Genomic DNA, 17,608 nt, shown 5'->3' with positions numbered 1-17,608 from the left:
AAATAAACTTTTTTTACACAAGAGAAATTTCAGTTTGGAAATTCTTTAAAAAATATGGCTCCATTCGAACAGGGCTAATTAAATTGTTACTTCCTCTAACGAAAAGTACTTTGATAAATTGTAAAATGTACACCTTTGCTAATGCAAAAACAGCGTCCTTTTAAATTCCTCGACAGACCTGATAATCTGTCGTCCTCCGGAATCCGTGGAAATGTAATCCCTTGATAATACTCCGACTGACGTGTGCTGAAACACAAAGTACTGTACCGAATCTCAGATTCTTTTCCACGCATATTCTCTATCTAAACTTTAAAAAATCAATATTTTGTGCAATAATAAGAGCCCAAGATAAATAACATAATTTAATTTAATTTCGTCTAATGTGATGGGTATTATTTCTTTTTTCATTCGACACCTATCGTACCGAAGGCTCTCAATAAACTGCGACACCGACCACCGAGATGGATATGTTGAAAACAATTTTTTCCCGGTTATAAATCTATGTAACGTACGCTAGCTCGATGGCAGTCCATATTTATATAGTCAGAGAGGTTGACAGATCGACGTTCGGTCGCGCCTCGTTCGCCTTGTGCCGATGAATATTTCAGTCAGCTCTGGCTTCAGCTGTCAGTCCGCGGGACAGGATGCGCGAGAAAGAGAGAAAGGGTGGAAACTGACGAATGGGGCGAAGGGGGTGAAATCGCTTCTATGTATAGAGACGTATGGCCCGACGAACTTTCGACCTGAAATGACCCGAGCTAGATGCAGACGCCTCCGCGAGTTTGCCACCTTCCGCGATGGAAAACCTCCCCCTTAACCTGCTACCAGCTAATCATCGGTTTAATCCAGGATACCAGACGTATCTCTATGAATAACAGGGAATTATGTATTCAAACTTCCACCGATCAGCTTTACCGCCTTTTTATAAAAAGAAAGGTAATTAGTAGCTTATGTAAAATTTAGAAGTAATAAGTATTAAGGTGAAATTGTTGAAAATTAATAAGATTTATGAAATTACAGGTACCCTTCCATCAAACGCCATATTTGGAACATCAGAGACGCTTCCAAGTCATTAGAAGGACGTCCATATCTGAAAACAAAATTGGTATATTAGTTAAAAAATATTTACAATGATTTTCCATTAAGACTTATATGAAATTTAGTAGATTCGCCCCTGGCCCTAGGCAGACTAGGCGGCCCCCTAGGGCCCCCCAAGGTCCAAGGCCCCCATACGACGATTTTGCGTCTAATTGTAAGAATGTTTATTACTTGATTAGTGTTGGCCCTGGATCAAACTGAAAAAAAGTGAAACTAAATTTAAATTGTTTTAATTTCAAGGGTTCGCCATCAGGGGGTTGATTAAAATTATTGTTATCCTCTCTATGCTATACTACCTTGTTATTTATATTGGAAGTTAAATTTGCCACATTCGGCAGGTCCGTATTAATAGAATCTTATAAAGTAATGAAACTGATTTTGCAGGATATCCATATGGGGAATTAAATTAAGGGTAACTGCAAACGTCAACTCACGCTTCTCGTGAATATTCATGTACCACACGAAAGGATCGTTAAACTCAGGAATCGAGTTTATAAAGTGCCTTTTTTACTGCCTCTCTTTACGGCTTTAAAAAGAAACGTTTCGTACAATGGTCGTTAAATAATTCAATATCTTATTTCACGTCAAATTTGTATCTTTTTTAAGCTCGATAAATTAAATTTTCTTCCTTATAGATAAGAGATGAATTCGTTATCGAAATTTCGTTTCGAAAATATTTGATAAGAATTGATAAAATTAGCTACGCTAATATTTGTTTCATTTTTACTAATTATTATACATATATTTGTTTTTAATTAATAATTCAAATACACTGCAGTTGAATATACCTTCTTTTCGTCATTAACATTGTATCCAAAAATATTAAAATAATTTGTTAAATTAAGAAAAGGAGAGATTTTACAAAGAGAAGCGTATTTTTGGTCGACAACACACTGATAAGATACAACACACAGTGATGCACGTAGTTGCAGCCTGTGTATAAACTCGTTACATCGTTATAATGGTAAAAATTGTTATTTATTTTGTAATATATACTACTTCTTGTCACGTTCTGCAATGCATTTGACAAACATTTGTTGTTACGTTACAGAAAAGTTAGAAATTTTGTAATGTTTTCAACAAAATTGACATTTTGTATCAGGAGTTCATGTGATTCGAAGAGGTATTCTTTTGTTTTGCGCAAAAACGCATTCTAAGATTCGCGCGATTTTTGTTTCCTATCGTTCGGAAATTCAAATACCGTGCCCATTTCTGCATTTCAGACAGTACGAAATTTCTAACATCGATTCTAATCAATTTCCAATGCTATTTCGACATTTTATTTCACATTGAAACCCAAAATAAATTAAAAAAAGAATGTGAATAATGATTAGAAATGCGAGAAATAAAGCTCATCAATTTTATTAAATGTTTCACAGATATTATAGGGCATAGTCTATTGTACCGCGGGAACACGTGGAATTAGTTTGACATTAGTCACGTGCATAATCACGTGTTCAAATATTTTGTATGTAAGTTACAACGTGAATTATCTACGTAAAACTCGACATGAATACCGATAGTGAATCAGATTTACAAAAGCTTTTTTTAGAGTCATTAGCTAACGATAATGTCTTTATGATAGCAACAACTGTTGACACAGGTAGATTCACTTTTCTCATTAAAATCTAAAGCACGTGTTATTCTAAGTAACCTATAAATTGTAATTTTACAGGTTTCGAATGGCAAGCAGTGGACGAATGCAAAGAAAAGCTGGATAAAAATGTTAAGATCGTTAAAGAACGAGGAAAAATCTTCTTTAACATATATTGGAATCAATTTACGCAAGTATTATTATTATTATTTTTTTTTTATTCACCAATTTCACCAGATTATTCACCAGATTACTTTATCGTATTTAAACTGTAATTTTAGGTGCAAGCAATGAGATCGATAGATAACATATTCATAGTGGGAGATGTTAGAAAATTTGAATTTAATGGAACCAATAAAGAGGCTGATTTACAGCTTTTCAAAGATGCTGTGAACAATAATATGAAATTAGAAAAGGCTCTGAACGCTTGGAAGTCTGTCACTGAATTCCATGGAAAGATATATCCAACTATTGAAGAATATAATTCAGTAGAGAAGGATTGTAAACTCTCCAATACAACTGTTTCACCTGCGACGCAAAGAGTAAAGAAAAGAGGTCAAAATCCTTTTAATACCAAAGAAGATGAGATTCTAAGATACAGAGTAACGTGTGAAAGAAGTGGAAAACACGCGTTTGAATCTTATGATGTTGCCAGAATTATTGGAGGAGAATTACAAGATAAATATCATTGGCTTGTTGATTTATCTGCATACTATCTAGAAATAGTTTGTAAAGTAACTGATAGTAAGTACAATGTAAGTTAATGAAATTTTGTTTGTTATAAAAGAATAATACATGTTGTATTATAAACAGATGAATTGGTAACACATTTACGTGTTACGCATGAATCTAAGCATCGTCGGAATATTGCGCATTTTGGACCAACTACCCTTAGAGCAACTATATGTTATAATTTATTACGGTTAGCTCATCCTAATCCAGGAGATATAATAACTGACCCAATGTGTGGTGGTGGTTCTATTCCAATAGAGGTGATTTTCATTTCTACTGTACTTATAAAAATTCATGAAAAATTATTACACGATGTAATTGAAAATTCTAGGCAACTTTGGTTTACACTAAATCCTATGTCATTGGTGGAGATAATCATCCAAAAGCTATAGACAGAACGAAATCTAATGTTGATACATGTACCACAAAATCTAAAATTGATTTAGTACATTGGAATGTACAACAGTTACCACTTAAGGATTCATGTGTCGACATTGTTATTACTGATATGGTAATGAAATACACTTTCGTGTACACGCTGTTATATCATATTTAATTCAATAATTAATTTTACAGCCCTTTGGGAAAAGAAGTGGAAGAATGATTGATAACAGAATACTATACAAACAATTTTTAGTAGAATTAGGGCGAGTTGTGAAACCTTCAACGGGCCGAGCAGTATTACTCACTTACGATAGACGTAGTTTTAACACGGTACGTTACTGCAAATAATATTTTATTTAGAATTGCAATTAATATCGATTTTTATTTACAGGCTTTGCAAGCTGCCGGGAACTTGTTTTGGGTAACAAAAATGTTGGGTGTAAATATAGGTGGTCTCCAAGCTGCAGTGTACGTTTTAAAACGAACAGACACAGCTTATGAGCAATTTAAACCTAAAGTTGTTAAACATCCTACACGTAAAAGCAAGTGAACAAAAGTGATTACAAATATTGTTAATTTAAGCAAATTATAGTATTTTTATTACAAGTTAACATTTCATAGAGGTTTAATAAACAGGAATTTTTGTACTTCTTATAAAAACTTTATAAATAATTTCCCTACAAATATTTATGTTAAATGAAGAAGTTTATAAGAAGAACTTTCTCCTGCTAGTTTCCATATCGTGTCTTCTTCCTTCTACAAGCCATTCATAGTCTCCATATTTACTATCAAATGTTCCATGTTGCAAGGACTTCAATTTTAAAGTGAATCTTGGTCCTAACTCCCTCAATCTAGGTTTGCCCTTTTTAATGTCAAATTGATACCTACAATGTACATTATTATATTTAATATTATTGAAGTGCTATACACAAACACAAAATCTCACCTATGATGCCTGAAAAATATGTAATCTCTTTGATTATGAAATGTTACAGCTCTTCTCCCTTTAAATTCAGGTTGATAATGAAATAGAGCTCCCAACATTCTACCAATTGTGTAACCCAAACGAGTAGTGAAATTATTTAAAATAACTTCCGGTCTATGTTTACTAATTTCTTTGTGACTCCTTTTTAATTCCGGTGTTATTTTAACATTACTAAGTTTGAAATATGCTGTTGGCCCCTCGGGTAAATGAATAATTAACATTCCATCTAAGAAGTTTTATTAGGAAAATAATAAATTTAAGCTATTAGAAATTTAATCAGTTGTACAAAGGCATTCAAAGGATACTAGGTTTACACTGATCTTCATTGACAACAATAATATCAGTGAAATTCCTGGCAATGGCACTTTTAACCATCTTTTTCACCCCAGAACGATTTCTATATAATGAAATAGAGTTTGGTATGATCCTTGTCAGTTCAACGCCAAAAATCCTGGTCTTTCTTGTTGGATTATCAGCATAGGTAATCAAAACTTTAGGCTCATATTCGTGTCTATAATAAGGAGCAAATTCGTCGTGTTCAAAATCAATTTTCAGCTCTTGATTTTCTTCATCGTCAATATCACCAGTAATGGTAGTTTCATCTTTCTCTCTTAAACTCTCAATAGTGTGTGGTACTTGTTTAGGTCCACCTTCTTGAATTCTTTTCTTTCGTGCTTCCTTCTTGGCTTTCGCTTTTTCTTTCTTTAATTTTTGACATTTTTGGTAGCGAACTGCTTTGCATTTTATATGATTAAAGTTGCTGTCAGATGGTAGGATAACCTTCGGTGTTTCATCTTTCGATGTACTTGGAGCTTCTTCGTCCTCACCCCTTTGAACTCTACTCAGAGGATTAATTCGCAAATTCTTTAACTTCATTTCAAGATATTTTGCAGTTTAATGAAGGTATAAAACAACGTCTTCATAACACGTGCTTAGACAGTGACTGCAAATAGTTGAAGACTGAACGTCTTTGTTTTCAAGGGGTCTTGATTTAAGGGGTCCCAGATACCCCTGAAGTCTACATGAAGCTAGCCGGAAGGAATAATAATATATGATTATTATTAATTTCTCTTAGTGTATTTCGATTGCAAATCGTTTGTGATTGATTGTGAGTCTATTTTTAACGTTTATGACAAATTAGTTCTTTTGTAATTAGCAATTTCATTGCAATCATGATGTGAGCTGAAACTTTTTAGTAATTTTTTATAATAAACAGATTTTGTGATAACTGATAACTGTAATTAATTGGAAATCGTTTGTGATTTACAAATATATCATTTTCATTGTTTGTGAGTGAATAATTTCTTAATTATTTACAAGTGTGTGTTATAATAAACAATTGTAGTGCGCATGCGCTACAGATCCGGTCGTACCCATTACTACCTCGAACAAGTGAGTTTCACGATTTGTTCGTTTTTAGGTCTCATATTTCGCTAGATCCGGTCGTACCCATCACTATCCCGAACAAGTGAGTTTCACGATTTGTTCGTTTTTAGGTCTTATATTTCGCTATTTGCTTCGGGGTCCCTGACACCCCGGTGGCATAATATCGGTATGCAGCGTCACCTGTATGTACCTCGGGGTCTCAGGGACCCCGACTGCCGTAGTGTCGGTAAGCAGAAAGTGTCGAATGTGCTTCGGGGTGCCTGACACCCCGGATGCAAAATGTCGGTATGCAAACAGTGTCACCGGTGCTTCGGGGTTCCTGACACCCCAAGATGATAACATGTCGGTATGCAAAGAGTCACTTGTGCTTCGGGGTCCATGGCACCCCGAATGTTATATTATTGGTATGCAAAGATAGTCACCGCGTTTCGGGGTCCTTAATACCCCAATATGATATCAGGTCGGTACGCAGAGGGTGTCATTAGCGCAGCGGCGTCCCTAACACCGCTGGATAAGATCAGGTCCGTATGAAGAGGGCACAACCAGTATAATTTTGTTCCAGAGTTTATTCAATTTACTTCCTTTATTCTTTTTTGCTTATTAAATAAGCTCATCGAAGGGGAATAACGTTTATGATTATATCCCTCTTCTGGGTCTCAACCGAGAACCCCATTTATTTTTCTTTTTCAAGTTGTTTATATAATTTTATCCCTCATTATAGGCCAAGGCCATCTCAGTATCCCTTATATCCCTGCATTCCTTACATTCCTGCAACCCTTAAATACCGTTCTTTTTTTTTTTTTTTTTTTTTTTTAACGTGGTGGAAATCTTCAGAAAGACACCTTCAGCCCCCCTGGGGAGGGACCGAAGGTAGTGTGGGATTTTTACCCACTAAAACCACCGCGGTGGTATGCACTAGGGCGGCAGGGAGGGTCATTTGACCCTCTGCCATGTGCCAAACTCCGCCGACATCGGGGGCCACACCCCGACATGTTATCTTCTCGGGGTATCAGGAACCCCGAAGCACCGGTGACACTGCATACCGACATTTTGGCATCCGGGGTGTTAGGGACCCCGAAGCACCGATGACACTCTTTGCTTACCGACACTACGGCAGTCGGGGTATCTGAGACCCCGTGGAACCGGTGACGCTGCATACCGATATTACGCCACCGGGGTGTCTGGGACCCCGAAGCAAATAGCGAAATATAAGACTTTATAAGATTTTATTATTCCTTCCGGCTAGCTTCATGTAGGTAATTAGGTCTGCATGCAGAGAGCACAGTCGGTAACATAGCAGTACTTCTTTTGCGCAAACTATTCAACAAGTTACCAACCAAACTGGCGCGCTCCCGCCATCTATCGGAATTCAGTGGAAACTACTTAGTCAGTCGGTAACTCGTTCAATTGTTTGCTTCGTTTTCGTATAGGTGGCGATAGAATCAAACTTTAAAAGCGGTCTTTTTAAAATACGAGTTTATGAAACCAAATTATCAATTATTTTAATGATTTTTCGGTCCTGTGCTGACCTTGACTGATTTCTAAAAAAGTAGAATCAAACAGAGTCAAAACTGTGTCTCTCTAGCTGCCACTGCAAGGAATGGTAAAGAAAGAACTGGTAAAGCGGATACGATTGTCATATGACTCTATCTACGCAAAGTAACTTTCATTTACCGATTTATTTCTCTATAATCTTGGAAATAATTGAAATGCTAATAGTCATTGGTCCACATATTTCTTAACATAAAATAGTCTTTACATTTACATTGATTTATGTACATTTTAATGTAGGGTGTGTATACAACTTTATACATAAAACTTAATAAATATTTTACCTGCACAACCTATGTAAACAAAATTTAAAAAATTGATATCATATACCAATCTTAAATACCATAACTGTACATTGTACAACTGTATGTAACAAAATAGTATAAGAATGAGTTACTTTCTTAAGTTTTTGATGTTTTAGTTAAAAAAATTTCACTGTTACCCATAATATGAAAAAGACAACTATAGAGAATAAGATTAAATATAAAATATAATAATTATGACTTCCTTTAGATAAGCGTAAAACACGGGCAACAGAAGATGTTAATGAACCACTTGTCCTTTCAAAATCTTCATCCTGTGATGATAAAAGAAGTTTCTCTGTATAATTAGAATCTGAAATACTTAATAATCTTTTAATATTGTTGGGTAATTCACCATTCCACGAAGAACTTTTTCTTGATAATGTACTTCATTTCCAATATCAATTGACAGTGATTTTAAAGCATGAATTTTATCCTTTAAATGATCTGTCATTTTTTCATTTTCATCTTCCAAACCATCATGATTTGATGTTGTTGGTACTGGCTCATAGGCATAATCTGTAACAGAAATGAATTTATATAAAACCTAGGATAGCTACACTTTGTGGAAGGTGTTCCAGCATTGGTGAACCTACTTGTATGAGTTCTACGCATTGTATTCTCAATCTTGACAGCTGATTATAATACTTCTGAAAGCAGGAAGATTATAAGTGACTTTCATAATAAAAGTGTTTAGAATGAACAGACTTCAATTAATTTGAAATGAAAATATGTTACATGGAGCACTTCAGTAAATTGTTTATCACAGATTATAATGAATTTATAAAATATAATTAAATACTGCAATTGTTTTTAGAGGTATACACTACTGTAACATAGAAAATTACGAACCGTTATAAAAAAACTGCCAACTAAAGTTGTTGATTGTATTAACAGTGACTACAGGATACAGGTACAGAAAGACTGGACATAACTTTGTTGAGGTTGTGATTATGGGGATCTGAAAAACCCCCAGGTAAGGTTAGATCTGCAAATAAACTGTTAGTCGGTTCGTTAATTAACCAGTAAAATGAACAATGAGCTCAATTCGAAAGTCTTCCTTGCTTTGGAGGATTAAAAGATCAATATCAATTTTCAACAGATAAAATTAATGACCCAGGGTTTATTATTAATTTATTGATAAACAAGATTGCATCGAAATTATTCAAATATGAAATAATTAGTACTACCAACATTTTCCACACAAAGTTACTAAAGCTTTGTAATTATCACAGCCGACTCTAATACTAGCCGTGCTGAAATAAAAATGGCAACACGGCGGGAGTCAGGTCTGAATATATCAACACCTACCCTACTCTGATGTATGGAATACATCGTGAGAATGCGTATTTAATTAAGAAAAATTAATGTCGTTTTGTTTTTTGAACTATTTTATAAACTTAATAATTTAATACTTAAATTTTAGAAAACTCTGTTTCTGATGTACATACATAAATGTGTGAAAAGTATATAATTTTGCACCTAACTAACACAAGCGTTTACACATCAAACTATATACAGGGTGTCCCATTTTAATTAATAAATGCGATTATCTCGAGAACTATTCGTTATTTGAAAAAATGTTTCATAACGAACTTGTTCTGTTTCAAGGGGGACGTAATCCAGTGCCATTATTTCGTTTGTAGGTGTACATGAAGGTCATATTTATTTTTTTAAATGGAATCATATAATTTTTTATGCACTATTCGATACATCTCGGTATTCTGATTAAAAATGTATTGACCTATTTATATCGAAAAACTGTTACTTTGGGAGATATTCAAATTTTAATATTGCGAATTATTAAGTATGTAACTTCCGTAGTATTCTATGAAAACTAGGTTCCGCATAGCGATCATCAAAACAAACATCGATGTCCCAAACGTAGGTCTCTCATTACCGTACCAGTATCGTTAGGGGCAGCAAGCAAAATGTCTGATTATCTGCCTACTGAAATTATCGACATGATTATGGTGCTTGGAAAATGTGATAATAATTATTACGCGGCTACAAAATTATATCAGAAGAAATATCCAGAGAGAAGGCATCCAATGCCTGCTAAATTAAAGACATTAGTGTTAAGAGCTCGACATGGATATTTAAAGCGTCGAAAACACAAATTAGAACCAAAAGAAAACGCAACTATGGACGATTCAGGAGCTGTAACGGGAAATGTACACATCAGTACACGTCAGATTAGCCGTGAATTCAACGTACCACGATCAACTGTATCGCGGGTGCTACGATTCCACAAATTTCACCCGTATCATATAAAACTGACGCAACAGTTGAAAGGAAATGATTTTAATTCACGATTACTATTTTGTCAATGGGCTCAAAGCACTTTACAACAGGATCCTTCATTTTTCTCGTACGTGCTTTTTTCTGATGAAGCAACATTTAAAAACACAGGCGAAGTAAACAGACACAATTGTCATTATTGGTCACGCGTAAACCCTTTGTGGCAAAGATCAGTTCCTTTTCAAAAGCAATGGTCATTAAATGTTTGGGCCGGTATTATTGGTGGATACATTATAGGACCATACTTTTTCGACACTTCATTAACAGGACAAAAGTATCTTCATTTCCTCGAGCAGTCATTGACAGACCTTTTGGGCAATGTGGACTTGGCTACACGGCGAAAAATGTGGTTCCAACATGATGGAGCACCGGCTCATTATGATCGCAGGGTACGGAATTGGTTGGAATTACGTTTCCCACAGCGATGGATTGGTCATGGCAGTGCTTTTGCATGGCCGCCCAGATCACCAGATCTAACACCACTAGACTTTTTTTTATGGGGTTATGTGAAGGAAAAAGTTTTTAGCAGTCAGCCGACAAGTATTGAAGATATGAAAGAGAGAATATCTAATGCATTCAAATGCGTCACTCTGGAAACACTCATGAATGTTCAAGCTGATATTAAGCGACGCATTCAAAAATGTATTGATATGCACGGTAACGTATTCGAGCATTTGTAGACAAGTATTCGACTGTTTTCAGTTAAAAAAAAATAAAATGTAAGATATAAAGTGTTGCAATTCTATCATTATTCTCTACAACCTAGAAACGATAGTTTTTCGATATAAATAGGTCAATACATTTTTATTCAGAATACCGAGATGCATCGAATAGTGCATAAAAAATTATATATGATTCCATTTAAAAAAATAAATATGACCTTCATGTGTCCTTCATGAGTACACTTACAAACAGAATAGCGGCGCTGGATTACGTTCCCCTCGAAACAGAACAAGTTCGTTATGAAACATTTTTTCAAATAACGAATAGTTCTCGAGATAATCGTATTTATTGATTAAAATGGGACACCCTGTATAATGAAAATTAATTTTTTTTCAATTTTTAAAGCTTAGTTGTACGTGTGAAAAAGAGTTGTTTATTAGAATTTCCGAATATTTTAGCAATTATCAAGATAAATTAGTTAGCCTCCTTCGATTAGCCAAAATAGATAACATTATTTACATAAGCCACTGCACAAAATATGAGTAACTTTCTATAATAATATATTTTTAACAATTAACTATATTCCATAAAGCTTTTCATTAGACTAAAGTAATTGTACTTGCACTCAAAACTGTACAAAAAATCTTATTCGTACGCTCATTTCATATAGTTTCACTCCTCACTGTAATGGAAGTTAAGATTAATCCTTTTATAAAACCTAATCTAAAAATGGTACCCAGCACGTAACAATAAATTATAGCTCAGTCTCTCTCCACTAAATGTAACAATACGATTTATATAAAAATTTACAATTTGTAGCCGCACAATCGATATGTTACACTGTAGGTTCTTTTTATGTACACATGAAATATTTGAAATTAATTATAACTATAACCTACAACATATAATCGTCTTTCCTTTACCAAAATATTACAATGTGAAATGTTTCATCTTCAATCTAGTTTTTCATTGTACCGCAACATATTATGCAATAATGTTAGTTATCGAATTTATGTTATGGTACGCGAAGGAAAATTAAAAAAATATAAGATGTAAACACTTTCACAATAGTAATATGTACAATTCTGACGATTCTTTACAGCTTCGTGTTCGCAAAATATTTACTTGCACTATATCTCATGAGATGATTATTTACAAAATGTTCATTAAAGATTAACACAAATACATGTAGGATTTGATCACTGACACACTTTCTTTTTTTACTTATTATTTTACCGCTTGTCACCTCTAAAGTTCATTTAAATATTTATCTACACTAAACAATTGTTTGAGGTAATTATATCATCTTCAGAAATCATATCTTGAAGAGGAATACCAGGCTTCTGCAAGAAAGATTTTAAAATGTATATAAAGTAAATGTTCTAAAATTTACTTAACATTATTACGCTAAATAATATTAAAAATATTTGCACTTACTTCAATGACAATGGTCGAAGCCATGTTGTCTGTGTCGTGATACTGTACACCTACATTTGTTGCTGCTGCTATTGCTATAGTACGAACGGTATTGGTGTTGGTCGATGTTGTGATGTGCTGGGTAATCTTGGAGTTTTCGTTTGTTCTACTAGAACCATTACACTCTTATATGCGTAAAATAATAAATGAGATATTGTACTTGCTTTCTAATACGGAAAGTTATAATAAAAAGATATAAACTAAAACTTACTTTCGCTTCTTTACTTGACCAGAATGAAAACGACCACCTTCACCACGAATTCTATTCATTGCGTGTCGATGACGAGATTCGTGGAGGTATTTCTGTAACGAAAGAAAATCAAGTTAATATGAAAAGCTTAATAAAATCATATTATTTAATAATTAACAGATCATAATCTTACTGGTCTTTCCTTAGGAATTTTTCCTTCCGCTTCTAATTTAGCACGAGCTTGACGTCGTTTTAATATACGTCTATATTGTTTAGCATTCACATACAAAGGTTCTTCTTCAAAAACTTCGGCATTAGGTAATGCTACCCTCTGAAATTGCGCCTGTCCACTATTACCTGGTACCATCTAAGCGATAAAAATCAAAAGTCATACATTACTAAATATTGTAACTAAAACTTAAACTCATAATTCTTTGCGGACGGAACCGACGCCTGGCGATTAAGCGTCATTTGTGCGGCTATTTGCCAACATGCGTCCGCAAAGGATTCATTTCATAAGTTTGGCTGATTTTAAATACTTAAATTAAAAAGGAAAGCATTAGAATTAAAACACATTGTAATGTTATTAATGTTGCTCCATAATCACCACAAGTCAGTATAATATATATACACAGACTATGTAAGTGAAAGAGACATTTTAACGGTAATCACCATGACAACATTTCCTGCCTGAGTTGCTGTTGCAGTAGGACTTGCCAAAGGTTGTACCGGAGTTGTAGCTGCAGCAGTTGTGGCTGTTTGCGATGTTGTTCCAGCAATTTGCATAAGATTTCCATTGATATTGATTACTGCATAAAAATATATAGTTAAAATATGAATTTTGTAATTTCATTAATTGAAAAAACAATAATTTCTTATACCTGTTGGTTGCGCTTGTTGAACTTGACCTTCCAATTGAACTGGTTGATAAATGTACGTTTGTCCATCTGGGGTTTGAATAATTTGCGGTGTTTGAGGTTGTTGAATTACAATCTGTTGACCTGTACCAGTTAAACTAGACACTGGAACTACTTGTATTTGTCCATTTGGTGCAGCCACTTGAATAGCTTGTGGTAACATCATAGCCTGTCCACCCTGTCCCATTTGAACAACTTGGACAGTTCCACCGGCACTACCAACCACAACTGCTTGACCCTCTCCCAGTTGCTCCATTGTAAATTTTTCCTGTTGCTAAACAGAAGATATTGGTCTTACAAAACAAAAACAATGCAATTATATTAAAATCTAAATTCACCAATAATAACATTTTTTACCAGAAAAGTAATTTATACACATATGTATATACATAAGGATGATTTTATGTACCCATACAAAAACATCATTATACTGTATAGCTGAGTGAAATGGAATCTTATAAAAACTTTTTTGTCTATTTGAAGCATGAAAATAAATAAATAGTAACGGATCTGTACATGAACTCGAAAGGTTAGAATTTGGTGAAAAAGTTAGATTCTATTAGGCGTAATTCGCGCCTTGCAATGATTGATAAAGATCGCCAACGTGGCGAGAACTTTGAGGTCTGAGAGCCCACGTGCAGAACGTTAGATACGTAGGACAGAGAATCGAGGCCAGGCAGCAATCGTCACCTTCTATCGGTCACAAATCGCTTCCAAAGGATGTTGCATCCTGTTCTCGGCGACATGATTAACCTCGTGTATTCGTGATTCTTAACACGCGGCAAATGCAGACGTGCGATACGAAGAGAAGGCCCACTGGATAGCACACGGGACGCGATATCATCGGGATGAAACGACGCAAATTTCGGGTGAGAAACGCTTGTCTCGACAAACATGGCCGTGCAGAAAGACTTTTTCAACATCGAGAAGACACGATTTCGCACTTGAAACAGTTCACGGAATGAAAACACGGTTAATCGTATAACTGTGCGCGGTCGTACGCGTACCCCGTTGATGTTTGATAATTTGTGGACTTACATTGGATATTTTCGTGGGCACTTTCCCAATGATTGGTCGGCAAATTGAGGACCAATGGTCGGCGATAGAGAGTCCTCGGCTCTTGTGTATTGGTGGCACTGAACGGGGGGACCTGCCAGTCCGATAGCAGCCCGATGCCAGACCGGTCGATGCCCCTCCGCGCCTCGACACGCCTAACCAATCTACTGGCTGGATTTATCCCCACTACTTACTTCCCGCGCTCTCATCAAACTTCGCGCGTTTCTAACAGCTTATTTCCCGCTTCCTTTTAAATCAATTCATCGATCTATAACGATCACTAATAATTTCCTGGAATTTCGTTGTTTACTTATTTTCTAAACTTTATGAATAGTTTATGAGTAATCAATAACCTAGCAAATCTAGATTTATAATGTACAGCTAAATGACTTATTTAACTGTAATGTGTTAAGATAACAACTACCACGGTTATTTATGATTACTAATTATTAAAAATTAGTAAGGATTTATTGTAACAAATATATAAAAAAATTTATCAATACACAAATAAATACATTTTAATAAAATTATATTCTATGCAATACGGGTAGAACAAATACAGTTTATATTTTTCTTAACGATCATTTATTGCCAAACGTAATTTCATTTAACGAAACCTTCATATTCACAAAATGGTATATAAGCTTATGTATTTTTGTTTACCATATTTTATATAAATGAATAAGGGATGGAAGTAGTTTATATAAATGAACAACTATCACATTTTTAGAAAAATATTAAATTAATAAATTTTAAATGAACATAAAATATATATAAGTTGATAAATATGAAACGATAAACATTAATAGGATCAATTCATACAAATATCACCAATGTATACCCTGAATTAAAGATTTGTGTTTGCTTCTGATATTACAAAAACACTTTTTCTATAGTATGTAACATGATATTGATAAAAATGTGCATATTAACACTTAAACGACCACTCACGAGATTTCTCGTGTTTCAATGCTAAAATGCGGTCATTTAAGCGTTAATGAATATATAGTAAAAAATATTCTGATCATTCTTGAATCCTGATTGTTTATTATTTTTCAGTTATTACTTTTATTAAAATTTATTGTAAGTTTAACGTATCATTAGAAATTGATAGAAATTTTTTGAAAATTACGGTAGAAAACTAAAAAATGTATTATTAGTTTAATAAAACATAATTTTGCAATTTATATATGGAAAAAATTATAAACCTATGTGACGATTGTATTTATTAAACTATGACAAAATAGCCTTTTTATATTACTTGTTTTCCAGTATACACCTTAGTGAAATTCAATAACAGTGGAATAACTTTTTACAGTATTGTGTACAAATTACAGGAAAGCACTACCAAATTCAGTACTTTTATTAGAAACTGATCTTTTGAAAATACCTGAAATCTTAACATTTCAAAACAATCTTATTGTATTATTCAGAAATTGTCAAGACATTAATATGTAATTATTAAGAAATGGGACCTAAACTTTCATTTATAATACACAGCATCAGAATGCTTAATGGATACTTATGTTTAAATACATTCTGAAATAAATTCAGACCTAATTCATCAAAAATTGATTTTGCATGTGTTTTTGTCATGTAATATAAGCATTTCACTCAAGTAAGATGTAATCTTACTGAGGAAATATCATAAGATCACGATAAGAAAGGAACCACCAAGTCCTCCTTGTGTTCAACTTTTACATCTCCTAATGCTGCCACAGCCTTACTGAGCATTTCTGTAATCTGTAAATATAATGTAAATCATTATGAAACAAATTAAAAAATCTTAAATAATGCTAATTTATATTTAATGTGCATTTACCAGCCCATGATCCCCAGCAGCAAGAGGATCTGCTGCTAATATCTTTTCTGGAGCAGGGATATCTTTAAGTAGGCAAGATGTGGTATCAGGGACTTTAATACCTCCAGCTTCTATACGCTTAGAATATGCACGTGACCTATCCATATATTCATGCTGTTCCAAATTATGGGAATCTAATGCTGCAACATCTATCACATTACTAAAACCAAAATTTTAATGAAATAAATTATTGAGTAGTCACATTATTCTGTAACGAATATAATCATAAAAGAATGATGTAATTCTGTAAGCCAAAAAAGGTAAAGGTAACACTCACGCAGCTGTTTCATGTAAAATTCTATTTAATGCACTTTGTTCATCTGTCTTTTTGGGTGCTGAGCTTGCATATTGATTGACATAATCATCGCTATAAAAGAGACAGAAATAAGGAACCTTTAGCAAATTTTAGTTCATATCATGATAAAATATACATATATATAAAACATACCTGTGTACTCTAGGTATGTTTGTGTTATTACTGACAGGATCTACCAACAAGTGTGTCCTTTCATTTACTTCCCCACTCTACAGAAATAAAAAATAATTCCAAAATTGCAATCAACATTTAGATTAATTCAAATAAAAGATACAATATAACGTACATTTTGCTTAATTTTTGAGTGAACTATTCACAAATGCTGATTCTCTTATATGTACTACTTTGTCACTCAAACAGGCACAATAACGATAAAATTTTATACGCTTTAAAAGCATATCTAATGGTATGCGATAAGTTAAGATTGAAAACCATTTATTGCGATTGAAATAATTTTATTAAAATAATTTCTTATTACCTGCGGACCGCTGTCTTCCTTACAAAAACTGTAACAACATCCCATACTTATAAGTGGATTGATAAAATTTGTTCGCCAATCACTAAAACGTATTATTTTTTATCCTCATTCCTGTAAACAATCGAGTGAATCAGCTGTAAATGTATGTATGTACCGACACTGCGCTTCAAGCAATATCCATAAATAAAATGTATTGCGAAGTGTAACAACCTTTTTAAACCAGATGCGAAAACTGCAATAAGTAACTGAAACATACATACAACGTCTCTGGTGGAGCTTATAGCGTACTAAACTAGATAATATAACCTTAAAGATTTA

The 17,608-nt window shown here is 33.9% G+C and overlaps 5 protein-coding genes across 13 annotated transcripts; 1 reads left to right on the top strand and 4 right to left on the bottom strand.

Annotated features, from left to right (window-relative positions):
• Positions 1-2,520: 2,520 nt before the first annotated feature.
• LOC117600063 (tRNA (guanine(6)-N(2))-methyltransferase THUMP3) lies at positions 2,521-4,358 on the top strand. 2 transcript variants are annotated; one of them, XM_034315017.2, is made up of 7 exons: positions 2,521-2,701; positions 2,774-2,886; positions 2,974-3,436; positions 3,506-3,684; positions 3,756-3,935; positions 4,001-4,138; positions 4,200-4,358. In XM_034315017.2, the coding sequence occupies exons 1-7, from the start codon at positions 2,608-2,610 to the stop codon at positions 4,356-4,358; spliced, it is 1,326 nt and encodes a 441-aa protein (XP_034170908.2). In that variant the 5' UTR covers positions 2,521-2,607. The 2 variants fall into 2 exon arrangements, with proteins under 2 accessions (XP_034170908.2, XP_034170910.2); XM_034315019.2 differs by having other exon boundaries at positions 2,680-2,701; positions 2,774-2,882.
• A 156-nt stretch (positions 4,359-4,514) lies between these two features.
• LOC117600064 (putative ribosome production factor 1) lies at positions 4,515-5,757 on the bottom strand. Its single transcript, XM_034315020.2, has 3 exons — positions 5,099-5,757; positions 4,755-5,019; positions 4,515-4,692 (listed from the first exon to the last, which is right to left on the bottom strand). Exons 1-3 carry the CDS (start codon positions 5,667-5,669, stop codon positions 4,515-4,517), a joined length of 1,014 nt encoding a protein of 337 aa, XP_034170911.2. The 5' UTR covers positions 5,670-5,757.
• Positions 5,758-7,873: 2,116 nt separating this feature from the next.
• On the bottom strand, positions 7,874-9,029 carry Bet1 (blocked early in transport 1). Of its 4 annotated transcripts, none has more exons than XM_034315825.2 (4): positions 8,885-8,988; positions 8,629-8,679; positions 8,388-8,551; positions 7,874-8,307 (listed from the first exon to the last, which is right to left on the bottom strand). In XM_034315825.2, the coding sequence occupies exons 2-4, from the start codon at positions 8,645-8,647 to the stop codon at positions 8,152-8,154; spliced, it is 339 nt and encodes a 112-aa protein (XP_034171716.1). In that variant the 5' UTR covers positions 8,648-8,679; positions 8,885-8,988; the 3' UTR covers positions 7,874-8,151. The 4 variants fall into 4 exon arrangements, with proteins under 4 accessions (XP_034171716.1, XP_034171715.1, XP_034171717.1 ...); XM_034315824.2 differs by having other exon boundaries at positions 8,629-8,682; positions 8,771-8,910; XM_034315826.2 differs by lacking the exon at positions 8,885-8,988 and adding an exon at positions 8,771-8,795.
• Positions 9,030-12,197: 3,168 nt separating this feature from the next.
• On the bottom strand, positions 12,198-14,752 carry Nf-YA (nuclear factor Y-box A). Of its 5 annotated transcripts, none has more exons than XM_034315819.2 (7): positions 14,618-14,752; positions 13,544-13,853; positions 13,335-13,471; positions 12,856-13,029; positions 12,684-12,775; positions 12,434-12,581; positions 12,198-12,339 (listed from the first exon to the last, which is right to left on the bottom strand). In XM_034315819.2, exons 2-7 carry the CDS (start codon positions 13,833-13,835, stop codon positions 12,268-12,270), a joined length of 915 nt encoding a protein of 304 aa, XP_034171710.1. In that variant the 5' UTR covers positions 13,836-13,853; positions 14,618-14,752; the 3' UTR covers positions 12,198-12,267. The 5 variants fall into 5 exon arrangements, with proteins under 5 accessions (XP_034171710.1, XP_034171706.1, XP_034171708.1 ...); XM_034315815.2 differs by lacking the exon at positions 14,618-14,752 and adding an exon at positions 14,270-14,604; XM_034315817.2 differs by lacking the exon at positions 14,618-14,752 and adding an exon at positions 14,270-14,604 and having other exon boundaries at positions 12,434-12,578.
• A 482-nt stretch (positions 14,753-15,234) lies between these two features.
• Positions 15,235-17,477, bottom strand: Lamtor1 (Late endosomal/lysosomal adaptor, MAPK and MTOR activator 1). The gene is made up of 5 exons (XM_034315821.2): positions 17,291-17,477; positions 16,945-17,021; positions 16,774-16,863; positions 16,458-16,656; positions 15,235-16,378 (listed from the first exon to the last, which is right to left on the bottom strand). Exons 1-5 carry the CDS (start codon positions 17,333-17,335, stop codon positions 16,289-16,291), a joined length of 501 nt encoding a protein of 166 aa, XP_034171712.1. The 5' UTR covers positions 17,336-17,477; the 3' UTR covers positions 15,235-16,288.
• Positions 17,478-17,608: the final 131 nt, after the last annotated feature.

This window comes from Osmia lignaria, chromosome 15 (genome assembly GCF_051020975.1).
Source record: "Osmia lignaria lignaria isolate PbOS001 chromosome 15, iyOsmLign1, whole genome shotgun sequence".
NCBI classification, from domain to species: domain Eukaryota; kingdom Metazoa; phylum Arthropoda; class Insecta; order Hymenoptera; family Megachilidae; genus Osmia; species Osmia lignaria.
The sequence above is the reverse complement of the archived record's forward strand: the minus strand, read 5'-3'. Positions and strand labels throughout refer to the sequence as shown.

Bases quoted from the DNA above. Each gene is read 5' to 3' on its own strand.
- LOC117600063 (XM_034315017.2), top strand. From the start codon at position 2,608: ATGAATACCGATAGTGAATCAGATTTACAAAAGCTTTTTTTAGAGTCA. The intron at 3,936-4,000 runs GTAATGAAATAC...TTAATTTTACAG, and splicing joins ACATTGTTATTACTGATATG to CCCTTTGGGAAAAGAAGTGG. The intron at 4,139-4,199 runs GTACGTTACTGC...TTTTATTTACAG, and splicing joins ATAGACGTAGTTTTAACACG to GCTTTGCAAGCTGCCGGGAA.
- LOC117600064 (XM_034315020.2), bottom strand. From the start codon at position 5,669: ATGAAGTTAAAGAATTTGCGAATTAATCCTCTGAGTAGAGTTCAAAGG. The intron at 5,020-5,098 runs GTATCCTTTGAA...AAAACTTCTTAG, and splicing joins TGAAGATCAGTGTAAACCTA to ATGGAATGTTAATTATTCAT. The intron at 4,693-4,754 runs GTGAGATTTTGT...TGTACATTGTAG, and splicing joins ATATTTTTCAGGCATCATAG to GTATCAATTTGACATTAAAA.
- Bet1 (XM_034315823.2), bottom strand. The intron at 8,308-8,387 runs GTGAATTACCCA...TTATCATCACAG, and splicing joins AAAAAGTTCTTCGTGGAATG to GATGAAGATTTTGAAAGGAC.
- Nf-YA (XM_034315819.2), bottom strand. From the start codon at position 13,835: ATGGAGCAACTGGGAGAGGGTCAAGCAGTTGTGGTTGGTAGTGCCGGT. The intron at 13,472-13,543 runs GTATAAGAAATT...ATTTTTATGCAG, and splicing joins TCAACAAGCGCAACCAACAG to TAATCAATATCAATGGAAAT. The intron at 12,340-12,433 runs GTAAGTGCAAAT...TCTTTCTTGCAG, and splicing joins CTTCGACCATTGTCATTGAA to AAGCCTGGTATTCCTCTTCA.
- Lamtor1 (XM_034315821.2), bottom strand. From the start codon at position 17,335: ATGGGATGTTGTTACAGTTTTTGTAAGGAAGACAGCGGTCCGCAG. The intron at 17,022-17,290 runs GTAATAAGAAAT...TTATTTCTGTAG, and splicing joins AGGAAGACAGCGGTCCGCAG to AGTGGGGAAGTAAATGAAAG. The intron at 16,657-16,773 runs GTGAGTGTTACC...TTTTGGTTTTAG, and splicing joins ATTTTACATGAAACAGCTGC to TAATGTGATAGATGTTGCAG.